Source organism: Macrotis lagotis, chromosome 8 (genome assembly GCF_037893015.1).
Source record: "Macrotis lagotis isolate mMagLag1 chromosome 8, bilby.v1.9.chrom.fasta, whole genome shotgun sequence".
NCBI classification, from domain to species: Eukaryota; Metazoa; Chordata; class Mammalia; order Peramelemorphia; family Peramelidae; genus Macrotis; species Macrotis lagotis.
The window spans coordinates 97286253-97298255 of NC_133665.1; the positions used below are offsets into that span (position 1 = coordinate 97286253).

The following is a 12003-nucleotide window of genomic DNA, read 5'->3' on the forward strand; positions in this document are numbered from 1 at the left end:
CAGAGACAACTCAAGAATGTTCATCTGTTTTCAGCAGAAGCTGCTTGTCTTTATACTCGCCCCAATCTACCTTCTCTCTTCCTACAAGGAATATTGCTCAAACTTAAGAACGGTTTGCTTTGGAGAGTTTGTCAGGTGATAATGTATATTCTAGGGAAAAGGTTGTGGAAGGAGTTGGGGTCATATGGAGGAGCTGGGAAGGAAACAAGCTCTTCAGCGCCAGAGAGGCTTAGGAGAGTCTCTGTTGAGACTGCCCCCCCCACCCCTGCTCCACTTCTGAATCAGTTATGGACCCAGCCCGATGGGTTCAAAAGAAGGTATAAGAGGTATCTCGAAATTGTTGTTATTATCGACAGACTTCCTGACCCTGGGATATTGAAAAGCCTGGAGACTCATCAAGTCACACAGTACCCATCTCCTGCTTCTTGGTGGAATGGCCTTGAAAATAAGGAGATTGAGACCTCTACCTCTGAGCTTTGGTTTCCTCATTTACAGACAAGAAAGGACTCTCAAGGGTCCTTCCAACTCTATGAAGTATGTTTTGAATCAGTTCACCAGGAAAAGAATAGACATTGTATGATTAAAGGCAAGGGTTTTGATCTGATGACTTCTCTGGGTTCCCCCTCTCCCATGATTCTGAGGAGCAGGCATATAATAGATTTTCAACAGGTCTTTCCTCATCTTTTAATGTAGTTTCTCTTCCAGGCAACCACCCCATCCCACAATCAACAAGAGGTACCTTAGAGTTAGGCATCAGAATCCTGTCTGTCCTAAGCCCGCCCTATTTGATCCTTTGTCTCTGCTTTCACTTCCCTTGAATTTCTCATCTCAGCCAAAATATCAACTCTTCCCTTCAGGGGAGGCAAGCATTAAAGGGTCATTCCTTCTCAGGGGGCTGACACACTCCAATCAGGGTCATACAGCTGTCCCTGTCACATCTTGGTGAGGGCCAGGTGACTTGCTACTCCTAGTCACCCTGTCACAGCCAGACCCCATGACACCTTGGTAAGGTACAGCCCTGACCACACCACTTCGGGAGAGCCTATGTTTCAGGTGCCTGCCACATCTACACCAGTCAGATTAAAAGAACAAAGCACAAAATCAAGGCTCTCCTGGACTTCAACCATCACACTGGGAAGGAACTGCTCACCTCAGGCAGTGGGGGAAATGGGAGGGGTGCCCCCTCCCTCCCACCCTGAGGCTGAACCTGGTGCCTGAGTACCAAAGAAGCAAGAAGTTTTCTGGGACACACTGGATTCCAAAGAACATTTATTGCAATTAAAATCTGATACAGTGCATGCATCATGTGGGAAAGACACAATACAATTAGATTTGAATAAAAACAGGAAAGGCCTCCTGCAAAAGTGGGTGTAGTATAGGCTAAAATGTAGAGGGAACAGAAAATAGAGGGTTTTTTTTTCCTTCAGTAGTTTTTCAGTTGAAACACGGCCTTGTAAGAAGACATCTGGTTCCTGCCCAGGCAGAAAAGCCCTTTCCCCCCTCCTGGTAGGTGGGAACCCAACCTAGGTTCTCTGGATTCCCTCCTAAGCCAGACCCAGCTCCTAGTTTAAGGCTAAGGTCACGTGTAATGCTAATATTCTTGAGAACAGTTACAGATGGTTACAGGAAAACAAGGAAGGTAAGCACAGGCCAAGGTCACCTCTAGTGGCCAGTGGGGTCTGACAAAGAAGCATTACTTTGGCTCAGGTGCAGAAAAGCCACATTTGTTGAGGACTCTTACTAATGGATCTGTACATGACCCAAAGCAGTGGCCAATGATGGAGCCAAATACCAGAGGTTGCTGGGGACTAGTCATCACTGATGACTCTATAGGACCAGGACCCCCAGAGGTGGTTTTCTAAGGAAAAAAGGGGCAGAAGCACTGATTGATTCCTAAAGATTCTCAAACATCAAGGTTGCCTGACTTTCAGTCAGTTGAAGTTGTCTGGAAGGTTCTTTCCTCTGGGTCATTCTGCAGGTACTACATGGGACTAAACCTCAGGGGTGTCAGAGGGACGACTACCAAAGGCCACCCAGGCCGTCATACAGTTCCAAGGATACTGTCCCATGTCCCTTGACAACCACTTCTAGAGTCTCCTTTCCTAGCAATAGCCCATATGTGGAGTTTCATAGGATAGCTGAAGAGCCAAAGATCAACTCTCAACAACCTCTTAGCCTGCTTAGCCAAGGCTAAACAGCAGGCAATGAACCTGGTTTGGATTATTGGACTAATTTATTTCCAACACCAATGGGTGTGTGTGTGTGTGTGTGTGTGTGTGTATGCTGTTCTTCATTTCTCTATAAGGCTTCAGAAAAGCAGAAATATCCATATAAAAGAGATTTTTCAAGTATCCTGTACTAGGAGCCAAGAGATCTGGTTTCAAATTCAAGGTCCCCCATGAATTCTTGGTGTGACTTAGATAAATTACTTAGATAAATCTTCATAGGCCTGAGTTTCCTCATCTGTAAAACAGGAATAACACCTTCCCTGATGACCTCACAATGTACTGTGAAGCTCCAAGAAGAGAACATACGGGAAAGCATTAGACAACTGGGAGGAGTTATTATTTTTATTAAGCTTCCATCAACACAAAAAAATGCAACCGTGACCCTTCTATAAAGTGCTTGGGACTTTCTGGTTCCAACCCTGGTCCAGGGAAGATGTCAAAATACTTCAGCTAAAGACTTTGAGGGGGCATGAGAAATTTTTCTGACACTAGTTACATTCACATCTCTTTCTCCTCCAAGGTAGTTTAGAATATAGTTAGCAAGGGGTGACTCCAGTCACCATGCATCTTCCTGGTGAATTTGAGATTACACTCAAGAAGTGGGAACCATAGCAGTCACCCTACCATTTTAATCTCAGAAGTATACATATAAAATCATGGGAATTTCTGTATATACAACTGACTCAGGATGATTATAGCTGCTGCCACCCTATAAAAACTCCAAAGAGTGTGTGTGTGTCTGTGTGTGTGTGTGTGTGTGTGTGAGATCAACAGGGGACCATCACCTCATTTAAAAATTTCAGAGAGGACACAAAATCAGCAAGGTGACAAGAACTCCATATAAAATGATATTAACTCATTCATGCGATCATTTAGCAATCATATTAAGCACCTAATATGTATAAAACCAAATTCAATCATTCAAAATTAGCAATTTTGAATGAGTGCTTCTGTGATTTCAGCAAATAAAAAAATTCACTCTTTAGAACCTCACAGATGAAATTTGGTGTGAGTATAATCCAGGAGGAAGTGATGATCGCTGTCACTTTACAGGGTTTGGGAATTTCAGTGTATCTACAAATCAGCAGTGGGGGAATCTGGTCACAGAATGGGGTACAGTGTTTAGCAATGTGATTCAAGGTGGAAGATGAGTCTGGCTACTGACAGCTCCAGAGTGAGGAGCTTATGATAATTTCAAGTGCTTAAAGGGAAAGGATATATGGATCCTTCCAAGTTAGGGCGCTTGGTGGAAAGATGCTGTTTAAGGCAAACACCACCAGGAAGGCTATTTGTTGGCAACAAGCTAAGGTGGATAGACCCACTGGTCCCGCAACCCTTCCCCAGGAGTTATTATGGGGACGTGCTTGGGAAGTTTGCCAACTAGCAAATTGTACCAGTCCAATAGCTCAGCAGATAGGCAGTCTAAGGAAATGGCACTGGCTCTCCCAAGGGCAGCCAACCCAGGGAATTTGCTAACATTCAAGTCCGTCATCTAGAGGACACGAGGTTTCACAGTGGCATAGTTTAATACTCTATACGGGTCTGCCTGCTTCTGCACATTAGAGTCCTTATGCTGGAGTGGAAAGATCAGCTGATTAGAAAACTCTGGAAATGAGTTGGCAGATTAACTCTAATGATCATGCAGAACAGGGACCTGCCTAACTGGGGCAGCTCCTTTGGAGCTGAGCCCCTTGAGGAAAGTCTCTTGAAGACATCTTTTGAGCTGATTTAAAAATGAATAGAATGATTGAGTTTATGAAAAATGATGAAAACTGCACCACAAGTTTGATGACTGATGAGGACACAGGTTCACTGGTGAGCAGGGACGGTGACAAGGGCTTCTTCTGGAGGTCTTGAAATGTCTACATTCTGCATAACAAAATACAGGAGAACACTTATCATGCAACAGGAACAGTTACTCTGACACCAAAAAGCTATTTTCTCAAATACAGAGTTCTGTCAACACAACTGGAACCTGGCAGTTTTTCCAAAAAGTTATTTACAATATTAATTTTAGCATTTGTGATCTTTAGAGGTGGTCATCTTTATGATGGAATGCTGTGGGAAAGGGAAACCTGGAACATTTTAGGGAAAAAAATCCCCCCCCCACCTTTTCTCTCCCCTCCCTCCCAACAAAAAAATAATAACCCGAAGGTGGGACAAAGAGACTTTTCTTCCTTCCTACTGAGTGGTTTCCTCTCCAAGAGAGAGGTCTGAAAAGATCCTACCCTCCTGGAGTCCCTAGTAGAATGAACTGTGACTTACTTAGCAATTACTGAAACTGAAGAGTTGTGCAAATGGACAGAAAGGTTCCTTTGTTTTCCAATTCTACCTTTAAGTCACAAGACCTACACTTATTTGACAAAGCTATGTTTATGTTCTCAAAACAACCGAGTGAGATCCAAGATCCCCAAATATTAATTCTGTCCTGTTTGACTTTTTCCCTAGTTTCTCCCACCCAATATGGAGACCGATCTTAGTCTTGGAGTTTGCCCCTTCTCTCTAGCTGCCAACCACACAAGTGACTATGTAGCAGCTGCTCAGCAAATGGAGATGTGAACAAACTGGCCGGACTCAGGAGACGGATATAGACTTGACTCTGGAGGTGCTGGGATGACCAAGAGAACCAGAAGCACCCAACCTTCCTCCTCCAATGGCTTGTGTCAAGGCAGCCTTAGAGTTTGGCTATTGAAAACTGGAGGGTACAAGGGCAAAAAAAGAGTTCTGTGCTCTTCCCTCTGGTCAATCAACAAGTTTTTATATTAAGCACATAACTAGGGCTAGCACTGTGCTAAGAGCTGGGGGTGCAAAGAAAGACAAAAACACTATCCTTTCCCTCAAAGAGCTCACATTCTGATGAGGGAAGATTTATCCAGTAGCAAGCACAGAAAATCTACAGAACCGAGCCTGAATGGTTAGCCTAGACGTAGATTCAACTGATACACAAGAATCTATTAAGATGCAATTTTTTTTTTTTTGCCGATAGTCAGAAGGCTTCCTAATAACACCTCCTTCAACTGTCTTTGCTACCCAGATTTTCGGAGGTGTTGCCCATATAGTCCTGCCCTGACAAGAGTCACTGGACTCCAGTTGAAGCTAGAAAGAGGAATCTGAGAGTGAGCTACCTCAGTCATTACTCTGTTAGGGCAATGACTTAAAGAGCCCTTGTCCAACTAGGAATAGGAACCATCTCCATCCTTCTTATCAAGCTAATTTAGAAAACAGAATCCTGTATTACAACCTCTTCCCATCTTCAGAGAAAGTCATTCTCCAGGTTCAAAAAATCAACTTCCCAAGTTCAAGATGGGGTGGCATGACTGGGCGACAAATTGTGTTAAAAAGATCTTTGATTTTTAGTGAGCTCCAAGCTGAATGAACTTGATGTGGAAGTCAAAATAGCTAGTGTGAACTTAGGTTACAGGAAATGAAGCATGGGTTTCATTGCACTTTGACAGAGCCAGCCTGTATCTGAAATGTTGTGACCTTTCTCAAGCACCATTTTGGCAAGTGAGAGGGCTGGAGAACATTGCTATACAAGGATTAGTTTAGGGAAAGGGATTTTTAATCTGGAGAAGGGGAAGAGACATCTCAGGGGAAAGCAGGAGAAAAGAAACAATGATAGCTGCTTTCAGATATCTGAAGAATTGTCCTACAGGAATGGGATTAGATTTATTGTGCTTAAATCGGCTTCAGAGAGCAGGAGAAGCAACAAAGGGTAGAAGTTGGAGAGGAAGAAATAGTTTAACCAATTTAATGGCTCGCCAAGTTTCCAAAGAACTGATGAGAAAGAATGTTTGAAACATACACTTTTTGTCATGTGGTCAATATGAGAATTTGTCTTGTTTGCTTATGCATATCTCTCTCTTTTTTTTTTTCCAATGGAGGCTAGTAGCTAGAGGAAATCAATTTGTGTTCACAGACAAAATTAAATTTTCAAAGAACCTAAAAACACTGTAGGCTTCCCCTCCCTGAAGATCTTCAAACAAAGGATGGACAACTACCTCCTTGGAAGCTGTGATAGCATTTCTACTCCAGTATGGACTGATTTAGAGTAGGGATCCTTAAACTTTTTGGGTCGTCTGGCTCCTTTGGCACTCTCTGCTGAAATCTATGAACTCCTGAGAATAATGTTTTTAAGTGCATAAAATAAAACACACATTTATAAAAAAAAATAATTCTACTGAAAACAATTATCAAAATATTTTAGAAACACATTCACAGCTTTTGGTCTAGATGGTTTCTGAGATCCTTCTCAATTCTGGGGTCCCAATTCCTGTTTTGTAGAAGGGCCTCAGAAAATCACTGCAATGGAAAAAGCTGAAGTCTTCAGGGCCCAAGTAAGAGTAGATAGACATCCTCAGCCAAGTTCATTTCCTCAGGGAGGGTTTCTTTCTCCATTACAATGACCCTGCAGCAGTTACAAATAAATCTACTTCCTCTAAAGCAAAATTCAGATTCTAATTCTCCACAAGGGCCTAGACAGAAGCTTCAGGATGTAATAAATATTTCCTCTGGCCACACTCACATGCATTTTTCTTTAACCTTTGCTATAAGGGAGATGATGTACCTAAGGACCATCACAGCCTAGAATATGATCTCCAGTGACAATTCCTACCCCAGAGGTAGACCCAACATTCACAGCTATTTCAGGGCAACAGGTAAGAAGGCACAGGGTATCTATCACAGATTTGGGGGCTTAAGAAGTTTTGATATAGCCTCAAATTGAAAGCGGTTGGATACGTAAGATGTTTTTTTTAAACCAGTTTCAGAAAATTGCTTCCTTTCTTTCCTGCCAGCATTCCAAAATTCTGGCATCAGAAAAACCATTCAGCTCCAGTATGTCTCCTGGACAAAATTTGATCCGAGCATCTGAAAGACTTCTCAGAGGCAGAGTGATGTATTGGTTAGAGTATTGGAGTCAGTTAAGGTTCATCTTCCAGCTCAGAAACCTATGAATTATGTGAGCCTAGGCAAGTCTTTTGGTTGCCCTGCTATACCATATTTTTGTTACTGGAAAAATGAAGATAAATAATGCCTATGGCAGCTACCTCCCAGAGCTGCTGGAAAGTTCCAGTAGGATACTATGCTAAAGATGAAGCCCTTTTCAAAGCTTAAATCAATTCATAAAAATCAATTTTTACTTATTGGGATGGCTAGTACCTGCCCTGGAGTCAGGAGTACCTGGTCTCAGACACTTAATAATTGCCTAGCTGTGTGACTTTGGGCAAGTCACTTAACCCCATTACCTTGCCAAAAAAAAACCTAATTTTTTTTACATATTATTAGTTCATTAATTCTTTTGTGCTGAAAATTTTTCCCCCTTTGTTTCAATGCTGAACATTTTGTACTAAATTTGGGCCAAAATACAAATTTCACAAGGGATCAATCCTAGTTGCAGTTTATATTAGGTTCTTTCTAACTACCTCATTAATGAACCTTAAACAACTAAATCATAAATTAAATATATATTGCAATATTGCAGAAAACATGTATTTTTCAATGTAACATCCTCCTGCACCAAAAGAGCTAAGGTTAGAAAATAGAAATCCAAGCATGGGAAGGGCTGCCCAGCTCCAAACTGTCTCCAGGGTTGACTGTGACATCAGCCTGATTCTCATCCTTAACTTGTCCCCAAGACCAACTAGTGCTGACCAGTCCTCTGCTGAGATGGTTGGTTGAGTAAAATAAGCACAACTATAAATAACTGGAAGAGTTTATTGTGGAATGAAAAAGAACAAGCATGGCCCAAAGAGGAGATATGAGAAGATACCTCCCCTCATTCCTCTGCCAAGATGCAAGGTCCTTGGGTGTGGAACAGAGCTAATGCTTTCTGATTCTTTGGATGTATTACTTGATTTTACTGATTTTTTTTTTTTTTTTTTTAGTTTTTGCATGCCAAATGGGGTTAAGTGGCTTGCCCAAGGCCACACAGCTAGGTAATTATTAAGTGTCTGAGGCCGAATTTGAGCTCAGGTACTCCTGACTCCAGGGCCAGTGCTCTATCCACTGTACCACCTAGCCACCCTGATTTTTTTTTTTTAATATTCTTTGTTATAGGGATGGCTCTCTGTTAGGGGAGAAGGGGTGGGATACTACTAAAGTGGTATTTTTTATTTAACCTTGTTTAGATAATACCACCAGGTCTGGTATCACCCAACAATAATTTCTTCATAACTACTTGTACCCAGCTCTGCTTTTGGAGAAGAGTAAGGTGAATGAATATTTCTTGACTTTTGATCAGATTCCCTGGGACCACTTAATTCAAGATGGAGGGTTCCTCCATTCAGTTCACACCCAGCTTCTCTCTAATATGAAGGAATTATCTTGAAGATGCTCTGTGCTTTTATAAACAAGTCCAAGGGTCTTTCCCAAGCAATCCATAAGGAAAGCTTCCTAAGTAAGTTCAAGTGCTTGAGCAGGAAGTCCCTCCTCAGAGATCTGAGGGTCCCTGGATTGAGACCCCTTTTTGTGCAGGCAAGGTTCTTCCTCTGAAACTGTACCTGGGGTTGGTGATGCTGGATCCATGTTCCTAGGCTCTAGGGTTAGCTGACCAGAGAATGCTGTTTCAATACCACTAATATTCCATACTTCCAGTTGGGCATCATCCTCCCCTGCCCAGACTCTAGAAGGCAGAGTTAGTGGAATATGCACTATTACAATTTTCAAGAAATTTGCCTTATGCACAACTGCAGAAAAACCAAGAAAGGTGTCCAGGTGGGCAAGTTCACAGTAAGAAATGAAAGTTTAAAGATTTATGTGATAAATAACAGGATCTGGAGCGATGGTGAATGCCAGCTCCTCTGGCACCACTTTGCTCTCCCTTTGGCTTAAAGAATAACAAACCAGTGGGCACAACTGTATCAGACAGCATCCAGACCAGTAAGAAGAACAAAGCTAAGTGAAAGGAGGGGGGCAGCGATCAAAGGGGGAGGAGAATTTGGCCTGCTCCTGGGGTTCAAGGCAACTGTATCTGTGCACACACCTAACATAGACGATAGAAAATGAGGGACCTTTTGGGTCACTTTGAAAACAAAAGCACACCAAAATTACTTTCCTGCATAAACTGACTTTTCACTTGTGTCTTATGGCTAGTCTCTCCCAGGATCCAGATTAGGGCAATGTGCCTGAACAATCCTCCCAGAAGCTTTAAGAAATGAGACCAAACTCCAGGAACTCCCAGGAACTTGGAGCCACTTCCCTGATGCCAAACAGTATCCCAAAAAACAGCTCAAAGAGCTAGCAGAGTGTCCGCTCTGATTTTATTTAACTCTCTCCACCAACCAAAACATTCCTCAGCTCTGGCTGTGGCCAGGACTCAGGAAGACTTGAGCTCACATCCAGGTTCAGACACTTGCTATTACAGGTCTCTCAGCAAATCACTTAATTGCTTTTTTGCTTCAGTTTCCTCACCTGTAAAAGAGGATTAAGAACAACAGCACCTCCTCCCAGGGTTGTGAGGATCAAATGTGATAATAATTGTAAAGTGCTTCACACAGGGCCTCATACGTAGGAAGCCCCATATAAATACTGATCACTATTATTATCCTGGTTTGAGCCAGGCACGGGCGTATTAGGGTGTTTTGACATTGAATGGAAATTGTCCTACATTCATGAGATTGCCTCATACCAGTCCTGACTAAAGGATCAATTGAGGGTCAGAAAGTGGGAGAGACCCCAAGGGAAAACCGAGGAGTAACTGAGGAGACTGACCACTGGCAATGTAGAATATAAGCTCCTCTTGGGTAGGGATCGTCTTGATTTTTGAATCTATAACCTCAGTTCCTAATATAGTCTTGTGGCTTGGTTGACAATTGATAATTATTGACTGTTACTGGGGCCCACTCCTACCTCAGGTCTGTCTCTGTGCGTGTTCACAGCTTCAACATTCAGGAATATGGATTCCAATTTACAACCTGTGGATACAAGGCAAAGCAAATTAACTGAATGCAACAACATGATATTTGTTTGTGTGTGCTCCCATATCAGGGTCTTCTAAGGCTCTTTCCTTGGTCCTTGTTTCTCTACTTTTTTTTATAGCTTCTCCATGGGTGATCTATCACTCCCAATTATTATTTAAATGTTTAGATTTACTTCTCTAACTTCCCTGAACTCTAATCCTGTTTTTCCAACTGCTTGCATCAACACAGATGTCCTGCCAACATTTCATATTCAATACCTCCAAAATTAAACTCATCATTAATTCCAAACTCCCATTAACATCTCTATTTCTTTTGAAAAATAACTTTGTATAGATATATATTTTTTGCTTCAACCATATTTCCTACTGTTTTCCTCCTTCCACTCTTTCTCAGAGATTCAAAATAATAAAGCAGCTTAAAAAAGGGGGAAAATATTCAGTAAAACTAATTAACATATCTAAAAAGTCTGATATTCCAAATAGCATACCATATCCATGTTCCTTTGTAGTTACTTAGCAGCAACTCCTTTGATTTGAATAATTTCACAGCCTGTGATTGTGGCTTCAATGACTTTGTTGTTGCTCTTTCCATTTACTTTGTTAAAGCCATCAAGTATATTGTTTTTTTTGGGGGGGGCAATCTATTTACTTTGCATCAATTATTTTTATTTTTCCACACTTCTCTGACATAGTCATGATTTCTTATAGCATAGTCTTATCTCATAACATTCATAAGCATCAACTTGTTTGGAGTTTTTGGTCACCACAAAAAAATGCTGCTATGACTACTGAACCAGGTGTTTCTACTCTGAAATCCTTTCTAATTCCCAGGATTCTATGATTCTGTCTCTTGATTACTGGTAGAAGAATCTTCCTAGATTCTGATCACATGGCTGCTTTGCTTCGAACCTCACTGCTTAAAAAACAAAGTATAAACTCTATAACCAAGGTATTCTATGTCTTCCAATCTACCTTTTGAGCCTTATTCTACATTATTTTCTTTTTCATAATCTGTGCTCATTCCTCCATTATCATGCTGGCCTCTTCCATCTCCCTGACTTTATTCATGTCTACCTCTGGAACAGACTCCCCAGCCCCCAGTCCATTTCCTGAAATTCTTGCCTTCCTTTAACATCCAATTCAGTTGCTACCACCTCCATGAAATTTCTGATATTCCCAGTCATTTCCCACCCCCAAACATTCCCAGAATTCCCTAGATCTTATTATTTGAACAAACCATATTCTAATTGTATTATAGTTATCTGTGTTTATGAAATCTTCCTGTTCAACTAGTCTCTTTATTCTACTCCCTAAACTCCATAAGGGCATCTACTTTACCTTTGTATTCTCCCCCGCTCCACCCCCAAGCTGACCCAACAAGGCTTTGCACATAGTAGGCTCTTAAATGCTTACTGAATTCACTTGAAAGGAATGACATCTGAAACTGTTTTAATGGTGGGAAACTTCCCCAAAATGAGCCCAGGAATTAGCTAGAACAGCTGTGAGCTCATGTTACAATCTCCCTCCTCTACTGCATTTCTCAAATTCAACATTACTCAGACTTGAGTAGAATTAGCTAATTCCCTTCCAATTGTAATGCAAAATCAGTGACTGTACCCCCCCCCCCCCCATGTTCTCTCTCTTCAGCTGGTACTTCCTCAGGCCCTGAGCAAGGCAAGATGTGGTAGGAAGAAATTTGGTGTGTGTGTGTAACTCCCTCTTAGAGAAGAGCTAAAATAAAGAAATGCTGCCCCACCCTCCCAGTCAGCGTGGATAATCAATCATGACATAGGGCCCAAGCACCATTTGCTTTAAAAGCCACAATCTTTGGAAATGGAGGGGATAGGTATTGGAATC

The 12003-nt window shown here is 41.8% G+C and overlaps 1 protein-coding gene across 10 annotated transcripts in view; it reads right to left on the minus strand.

Annotated features, from left to right (window-relative positions):
- LOC141495859 (6-phosphofructo-2-kinase/fructose-2,6-bisphosphatase 4) overlaps positions 1 to 12003 on the minus strand; it is a 73266-nt gene that overhangs the window by 3844 nt on the left and 57419 nt on the right. For 6 of the 10 annotated variants that reach the window (XM_074197676.1, XM_074197680.1, XM_074197671.1 and 3 more), the window contains exons 13-14: positions 10077 to 10141; positions 3736 to 4097 (exon numbers count right to left, since the gene is read on the minus strand). In XM_074197676.1, the coding sequence (XP_074053777.1) occupies positions 4038 to 4097; positions 10077 to 10141 (125 nt within the window). In that variant the 3' untranslated portion in view covers positions 3736 to 4037. The other 4 variants (XM_074197672.1, XM_074197681.1, XM_074197674.1 and 1 more) reach the window with 4 other exon arrangements.